This window comes from Aspergillus heteromorphus, assembly GCF_003184545.1.
Source record: "Aspergillus heteromorphus CBS 117.55 chromosome Unknown BO70scaffold_108, whole genome shotgun sequence".
In the NCBI taxonomy this organism is placed as follows: Eukaryota; Fungi; Ascomycota; class Eurotiomycetes; order Eurotiales; family Aspergillaceae; genus Aspergillus; species Aspergillus heteromorphus.
Window position 1 is genome coordinate 1 of NW_020290513.1, and position 8177 is coordinate 8177.

An 8177-nucleotide genomic window follows, 5' to 3' on the forward strand; every position below is an offset into this window, starting at 1 on the left:
ATGATCGACACCGGCCTCTGTCAGAACGGAAATATACACCTCCTCACCGGGAAAATATGTTCCAGACGAGGGATTTCTCCTGCTTCAGAAACACCTGGTTCGAATGATCGGTAACATGGCTCGCATCTTGGGGCGCCCGCAGCAGCCATTCAAGGCCTCCGTGTCAAGTTGTATTGCATCCCCATCGCTATTGCTGAGTGAGATCTTGGTATGATGATGCTCCCTGGTTCGTGTGTAAAAGCCTTTTACAGTATTCTTCTCCACCAAAGTCTTTGCCTCCAGGCTCGGGCGCACACAGGCTATCCACTCGTGCCGCCTGACCGCGCCGAGGGACTCCACGACAGCAGAAGCGGGCAGGCTGCTTTCCACATTGATAAAGCCCAACCACGATGATCCCATAATCAACTTGCGGAGCCGGCCCATGTGCCAGTGTGCGTGACTCGGTTTCTCCCTGTCCATGATGAAGATGTTTCGCCGATTCACGGCTTCATAGGCCTGGTACGCCGCAAACTCTTCCGGCTCGAAACTCGGGTTAGCACTTTCTTAAAGGCGGGGGGAATATCAGCTCCGATCTTATTGGTGACCCAATCGGTAGGCAGAGCCCTGCGTTCGCGGATCATAAGTCGCTGCAGTATCTTTCTCAAGCGATAAGAAATGGTATTCGTGTCCTGTACCTCCTTACTAAGGATGTGCTTGGTGACAAACTCCTGGCTGCAGAGCAACCGCTCGTCCTCTGTCCCGGGAGGGGCCTCGACAATCTGGCGTACACGGCTGCTGGTGAACGTTGCCTTTGCAGCGGGATTCGAGCGCAAGAGAAGTCCGATGTATCCCAGAAAATCGCGTACATCATTATAGAAGGGTGTGGCGGTTAACAGGATGCGGAACCCGGCACGTAGCCATGTGCAAGCAAACGAGATACCCGATTCCCTGTTCCGAAGCATATGCGCTTCATCAAACACAGCAACTCCAAAGCGTCCATTTAGATTGCCAGGGAAGTCTGGGGGCATGTGCGGATTGGCGGGGTTATATGGCTTTTTCTTGCTGCCACACCAAGCTTTTACTGCTTGGGGCCATGGCGTGCCTCCCATGTCTGGTATGAGGTTACCACAATAGTACGTGCACTCTCGAGCCCGCCTTTGAAGATCTCGTGCTTTTTTGTCAGCTTGTCTTTGATATAGCTTCCCACCTGGCGGCGGGCATCACCATAGTAGAGCAACACCTGAAATTCCTCAGTTATCGACATTATCTCGTCCATCCACTGGTCGATGAGATGGGGTGGGACAATAATAATCACAGGACGGCCCTCTGGAGGCTCTGTCTTGTCTTGCTCAGCTGCAGCATGTTTGTGCTTAAATTTGTTTAGTTGCTATATTGTGTCAGCTGCAAAAGCCTTCTGCCGATCTCTGGAAGAATACTCACATGCAAGAGGAATGCAACGGCCTCCCAAGTCTTACCAACGCCGACAACATCAGCAATGATGGCGCCACGCAGCAAATCGAGTCTCATGATTTCAGCCACACGATTGATGCAGACCGGCTGCCAAAATTTCAGCTCTTGCCCGCGCTGCATGCCCTTTATTCGGGGGTTCGCCTTATCAACAATACCCAGGTTCCTGCAGGCCTCCTCGTGATTATCGAATTGGTACTCCTGGGCGTCTAGCCACTTTTCATGCATCGAGATCCTCTCATAATCCTCCAATGTTGGTTGGATGAGCAGATCATTTGCATCTGTACTGGTATCAAACGACCACTGGAGATTCTCTGCGGTCTGGTATGCGCTTGACTCGAAAACGCGGTTGTCCAGCATTTTCCTCATATCCACTGCTTTCTTGACGCGCTTGGGTTTTCTTGGTGTGGTATCACTGACATCATCAGTTTCCACACTTTCAGCACTCTCAGCAGTCGCGACCATCTCCTCTGCCTGTGCTATGGTTTGAGGGCCTGATAACTGCAGGGCGGCTTCTATGCGAGCATAGGCCCAAAACGGATCTTTAAGATCAAAGGTCTCCGACTGCCGTTTGAGGATCAGCCTTTGTCGGTCACTCAACGGCTCGTGCTCCCAGACTTGGGTCCGTGGTTGCTGTGCCCCCAACGGACCCGGGAACTCATCTTCGGTTGTGTCTGCAAGTGATGACAGCGATGATTCTCCATCTGACTCTGGTTCTTGTACCTCCTTCGGGTCCGCCTTGCTCTTAGCTGCGGAATCAGCCCCTGCCTTGGCCGCTTGCTGCGCCCTAGTGTTGTGCACTTTGATGGATTTGTACTCTATCATTTTTTTTGATCACTGGAGTCAGCTGTGAAAGCCTTTTCCAGAATGCTCCCGAATTCTTACCTGGCAGGGTCTCCCCGAAAATCGCCTTTCCGCCACTTGGCTTATTTATTTGCGACGGGCTATGCATCTGTATGAGAATGTTCTTCAAAGTCCATATTGCCGTGTCCATGATGTTCTCAGGGAGGTTCTTCTGAAAGAACACTCCCCCCCGTCTGTGCGTGTTTTCCGATCTCACATTATGGACGAAGTATGCGAGGTGTTCGTTAAGATCCCATCCGGTTTTCTCGACATGGCGACGGCTGTATTTCGCGACGCCCCGTGCTTCTCCTTTAATTATTAGCTCCTGGATCCGGGCCAGCCCGGCTCCGCGCTTCTGCTTAGCAGTCGGGTTTTTCGCCAGATAGTCCCAAAGTTCTAGCCAGTACGGTTTGACTAAGTCTGACACTAACCACTCCCTCCAGTCGTCTTCGGAATTGAGTTTCAGTAACTCCAGCAGTCCCCTTTTGCCTTTCTTGGCCAGCTCCTGTGCCGCTGTCACCTCTGCTGTATTGTTGCTTGCAGAGGAGGGTTCTAAGCTGTGTTTGTTACCTATTTCTTCCATATTAGTACTGTCTCCTTGCGTCGTCTGCAAAAGCATTTCAGCTCACCTCTCGACCAATGGATGACTGTTTCTTCGGGCGTTTCGGGCGTTTCTGCCATTTTGATGCTGGTAGCCTTCTCCATGACGGTCTAGTTGTGAAGAAGAAGTGTAAAGGAGAGAGATAGTAAAAGATTGAGAGAGAGGGAGGGAGGAAGTGACAGAAACAACTTAAGAGAGTGATGTAGAGAAGAGAAAGAGTGAGAGAATGAGAAGAGAGAAAGATGTAATATATATAAGAAGAGAGTGAAGTAACAGTGAATTGATAGTAAATTGACAGTGAATTGACAGTAAGGTAACAGTGATTCAGTGAATAACCTGTGGAGAACTTACTTACTATAAAAAAAAAGAAATAGTAATATAATTATTTGTAGATAGATTAGAAATAGAAAAGTAATAAGCTTTTAATAATAATAAATAATTATAAAATAAGCTTCAAACAGTTACTTTCTTGTTGTTTTCTTAAATATAGTTTCAAAATAGTGTAATAACTATTATATACAGTATAATAGGGATGCTTACTATTTATTTTAGTCAGCAACTATTAGGAACTGTTATGCAACTGGTCACAACTAGCCACAACTGGCCACAACTGGCCACAACCTCGCGGTAACTTCCGCCAGCGGCCTACTATGTGCTTCGACAGAGAAGTGAGACGGAGAGAAGGGGGGAGAGGTGATGAGGGGGGTGGTCAGGGCAAGCCCAGGCAGGGCCCGAGGCGATCAACGCTCGACCCCGCCCTTATGACGTGTCACAGACCAGTGAATCCGACTGACTTCATGAGTGGTCTATGGGTCTGGAATGGCTACATAGTATCACGCTTCCATAAATATATATATAACATTGGGCCATTTTGTACTACAAAGGATTCCCTAGTCCCATTCATCCCGAAAGCCAGCCTGATGCTGGTCATGCAGTTACTACTTATATGGTACACAACGCCGGGACGCCACCCCGGGTGGTGTATAATGATGCAATAGGCGTTCACAGACCCACCTCCCGTCGAAAGGCGACGTTGGAAATGATGCGTCCGGCCCCGCTGAGGCCGTGGCCGTCCAGGGGGGCCCCGTCGCCCATGGCCAGGCGGGCCAGGAACCGGCCCAGCTCCGGGGTGGGCGACACGGCGGGCGCATACACCCCCCGGATCGCCCGCTCGACCACCCCGCGGAACACCCGTCGGGCCACTGTGCGCTCCGCCGGTCGCTGCAGCAGCGCCTCGCGGACCCGGGGGTCGGTGATGGAATCCACCATGGCCGGCCGGACCGAGTAGGGCTGCAGGCTGGGGTGCTCCCGTGCCAGCTCGAGGAGGGCCTGCTCGCACTCCCCCTTGACCCGGCCAAAGAACGGGGTCAACAGACCGGGGGTCTGGGTCGCCTGTGGCTCACGGGTCAGCTTGCCATGTTGCCCCCCCCTTGGATCCATATCGGTACGGAATACACATACCCCTTCTCCGGAGACATAAACAAAGTTGAAGGAGTCAGCCAAGGTCGCGAAGGCCTTGGCTGCCGCTAGCGGGTAGTCCACGGTGATCTTGACATAGTCCCTGCGTGCCTTGGTCAGCCTGTCATCGGGGCCCCGCAGGCGGAGCGGGACATCCTCACTCCTTGTTGACTTCCGTCTGGGACACCCCGAGGGCCCAGATGCAGCCAGTGGCCCCTTTCAGGGTGTCGAGCAACTGCGGACTATAGGTCGTGAAGTCCTGGTGGTCGATGACCGTGACGTTGGGGTGGTGGTCGGCCCAGGGCACGGGCTTGCGACTCAAAATATAGAGGCGGGAGAGTTGGTCGGCGGGAAGGGCGAGGAGCTGGTTGAGGGCGGACGACCCGACCAGACCGGTGGCTCCGGTGAGAATCAGCCGCATGGTGGGGAGTGGTGGGGAGTGGTGGTGTGTGGGTTGCAAAGATATCGATGGCTGCTGCAGTGCATCCCACCGTCCCCCGCTGATACTTATATGGCTGGATGACCGCGGCGGTAAGGCTAAGTCCGGTCCGCCCGGTCAGCGGCTGACGGACTGGATAGGTTGACCACGTCAAATGCCATCGGATGGGGAGGCGTCCCATCGAAACGCGAAGAGCGAAACCCCCCACCCGACCCAATAGCCATGCGACATACCCCGTATTGTGTACCTGGTGGCCAGCCTAATGTGGTAGCCATGTGACGATGATGCCAATGCACAACTGGGCTATGCCGATGAGTCAGGTATGCGGTGCACAAATAGGACAGCGCATCGATGACGCCGACAGTCTGGAGTATTTTATATTCTGCCCTGCTTTGTTGTACATCCTCCTGAACCCTACTTTTAGATCCTTGAACTGCTCTCCCCACCCCACCATCCATCACCATCATCGAGACCTGTTAAACCCAGTATCATTCAGCTGTCTGGACACCTTTGTAGCCGACTGGTCTTTTTGGTCTGTCAAGACCTCATGCCGAACTGCCAGGAACCCCCCCCCCCCCCGTAGGGGTCAGCAGGTGTTCAGGTTGAAGGTCTGGTGGACGAAGATGCTGTTGTCCGACGGGTCCGTCTCCGGGGCGTCCCCGGTGGTGGAGGGCCGCCCGGACTCGAGCCCCGACTCGTCGCGTTGGACGGTGGTGGTGATGTTCAGCACATTCCCCGGGCGGAAGAGCACCACCGACCCGGACGGGTAGGACGAGACGGAGATGAACTCCTCCTTGCGCGAGGCCGGGTGCGACGAGCCCTTGGTGCTGACGCTGCCCAGGCGATGCCGACCGGCACCGCAGGCGCTGCTGCGGAGGTGCTTGAGCAACGGATGCAGCGTCGCCAGGCTGCCGGCCACGATGCCCACCCCCACCTCCACATTGGACCACACGGCGATCTCGTAGGTATTATCTGCCGGGCGGGAAGAGTCAGTGCCACGTCGAGAGGAAGGGAACGGGGGCGGCACACACAGAGGAAGTCATAGTCGGCAAACGTGTGAACGAACGGCATCCGCACAATGACGGCCGAACTCGCACTGGATGGATCCCCTCAAGTCAGCGCACGGCGGGTTGGATGGGACTTCCAGGAAGGGGGCATGAGAGAACCTACATGCATGCAATGCTACAGAGGCCGACCGCCGCCACCTTCCGCCGCCACGGCATCTGCAGCTTGCGCACGATGACCACCGGCAGCACGCCCACCGCCAGGTCGCACACGGCGGCCACGGCGCTGTACGTGTAGGTCATGGCGATGATCACCTCGATGTTGAGGCACCGCCCCGCGACAGTGCCGTCGAAGGACGCGCGTGTCCAGAAATAGGCGACCGGCTGGCATTGGAAGAGGAGGAGGAACATGAAGGTGAGGCCGACCACCACCGTGCAGGCCATGACCGCGTAGATCCCGATCAGGTGGCGCCGCTTGACGGTGATGCGCGTGAGGAAGACGCAGATGGAGCATTTGCACAGGATGGAGGAACCGCAGTAGGCCACTTCGCACAGCCACCAGTACTAGGATATCGTGAGCACTGCCGCGGGGGGCCCCCCTGGGGACCGATGGGCAGGCAGACTTACCTCCATGGCCGTGACGCGGTGGTTGGGCGTCAACTCGGCGAAGCGCTTGCCCGTGCCGTAGAGGCTCCCCCCGATCATGCAGCCGCAGAACATGGCATAGAGGGCCTAGCACCCTGTCAGTAATCGAATTGCCATGCATCCACTCCACTGACCATTGCCATGACCATTAACCCGTCATCCCACCCAAACGCGCGGACCACGCGCAGTCGGGTGTAGCAGCGGAGGAGCACCGTCAGCGTCGCCAACGACAGGAAAGTCGCAGCGACGGAGCGGACGCCGACACTTCTGTCCAGCGGCATGAATATGAATGGCGGTCCGGCAGAGGCTGTGTACTTTCCCCGATGGGTTGGACGAGGTTCTCTCCTGGTGTCGTCTGGTTCCCTGCCCCGGGAGTAATATACCACCAGGCCCGATGACGGGGGGGAGAGGCGCGCCACCTCTCGCCCCCCGACCCCCCAACCATGGAAACCCGCCCCGAGACCGTGGGCAGGTCGTCGGGGTGGGAGGTCGCAACGGAGCCATCGCGACGGGGAACCGGTTTCGTCTGCGACCCGAGCGGATCCTGATTGGCTTCCGGATGATGGATGCTTGGATGCTTGGATGCTTCCAAACCCTCGGCCGGTGGGGGATGTCATGCGCGGGGATGCGTTTGGTGATGTATCCGTCGCAACAATGGTGCCGCTGCCCGACTGCGATGGATTTGAGGATGTTTTCTGCGAAGACTGGCGATCAGCGACTGTCTGCCTATGTAGCCCACTATGTGAATCCGTAGGACCAGACAGGGATTATGAGGGAGGGGAGGGGAGGGGGAGCTGATTTCTTTTAGGGTTTATCACCTCGTGTGAGTGGAGCCGGGGCCACGGACAAGCCATGGCCGGCATGCTCCATCTGGGGTTCGCTGGATCGTAGACGTCATGACCAGTTCCCCACCCACATGGCGGGACAGTCTAGAACGCCTTCCATTCGATACCGCATTACACATGTGATATATCTCAACAGGACGGACGGTCAGGGAGGGCCATGGTCTTGTACCTTGGTGCCCTGGACAGGCTGTCTGCAAAAGACGCATGAATCAGCGAGAAGGCCATTGTAATATAACATGCGGACTGAACCCCCTCGCAGCCACAGCCGCCGGGAGTTCCCGCCACCAGACACCGAGACAAAGGCCATGAGTCAGTCCGTGACAAGTCCTTCGAGCAGGTGCTGCCGAGGGCGGTGAAGATGAGGCGGATCGAATAACGGGCAGTTGCCTCTTACGATTGCTAGTAGCCTATCTAGATAATCTTATCCATGACTTCTTATTATCTAGCTAGTTGCAATAATATTATCTTTATCAGTATCTTATTATTTGCGGGGCTTGCAGCTCGGTGTGATCAAGCACTAGACACGGAATAATCATTTTCTGTCTTGATGTAAGGACAGTAATTCCTACAATATCTGGGAGATATATATATATATCTTATCTGCCTCTCATCCAAGATTTGACCGCTGATAGCGAACATGTGATCTATATAAGCCCTCGCGGATATATCCCTTCGCGAAGATGGCTCTGGCTCGCAAATCAGTGACAATATTTTAAGCAATATTTCATCTATCTTAACTTCGTGATTGTCATTTTCAAGGTGCGAGCGGGCTGGAGTGGTATGTTAGGGTTTAGGGTTTAGGGTTTAGGGTTTAGGGTTTAGGGTTTAGGGTTTAGGGTTTAGGGTTTAGGGTTTAGGGTTTAGGGTTTAGGGTTTAGGGTTTAGGGTTTAGGGTT

At 54.7% G+C, this 8177-nt stretch overlaps 4 protein-coding genes across 4 annotated transcripts; all 4 read right to left on the bottom strand.

Moving 5' to 3' along the window:
- Positions 1-611: 611 nt before the first annotated feature.
- BO70DRAFT_404216 (uncharacterized protein) lies at positions 612-2818 on the bottom strand (the record flags this gene model as incomplete). Its single annotated transcript, XM_025547069.1, has 3 exons — positions 612-1332; positions 1416-1727; positions 2332-2818. Coding segments are annotated over 3 exons (1074 nt in total), but the record flags the coding sequence as incomplete, so codon positions are not given.
- Positions 672-899, bottom strand: BO70DRAFT_278589 (uncharacterized protein; the record flags this gene model as incomplete). The annotated part of the gene is made up of 1 exon (XM_025539001.1): positions 672-899. A coding segment is annotated over one exon (228 nt), but the record flags the coding sequence as incomplete, so codon positions are not given.
- Positions 2819-3760: 942 nt separating the features above from the next.
- BO70DRAFT_367190 (nucleoside-diphosphate-sugar epimerase) lies at positions 3761-4816 on the bottom strand. Its single transcript, XM_025544529.1, has 2 exons — positions 4510-4816; positions 3761-4451 (listed from the first exon to the last, which is right to left on the bottom strand). Exons 1-2 carry the CDS (start codon positions 4767-4769, stop codon positions 3893-3895), a joined length of 819 nt encoding a protein of 272 aa, XP_025394028.1. The 5' UTR covers positions 4770-4816; the 3' UTR covers positions 3761-3892.
- Positions 4817-5379: 563 nt separating this feature from the next.
- On the bottom strand, positions 5380-6717 carry BO70DRAFT_325981 (uncharacterized protein; the record flags this gene model as incomplete). The annotated part of the gene is made up of 5 exons (XM_025540660.1): positions 5380-5759; positions 5819-5883; positions 5958-6355; positions 6419-6523; positions 6571-6717. Coding segments are annotated over 5 exons (1095 nt in total), but the record flags the coding sequence as incomplete, so codon positions are not given.
- Between the last annotated feature and the right edge of the window lie 1460 nt (positions 6718-8177).

What these genes read in the sequence shown, in the direction of transcription:
- BO70DRAFT_367190 (XM_025544529.1), bottom strand. Translation starts at nt 4,769, where the DNA reads ATGCGGCTGATTCTCACCGGAGCCACCGGTCTGGTCGGGTCGTCCGCC. An exon ending in CAGACGGAAGTCAACAAGGA is followed by an intron (nt 4,452 to 4,509) that starts GTGAGGATGTCC and finishes CAAGGCACGCAG; the next exon opens with GGACTATGTCAAGATCACCG.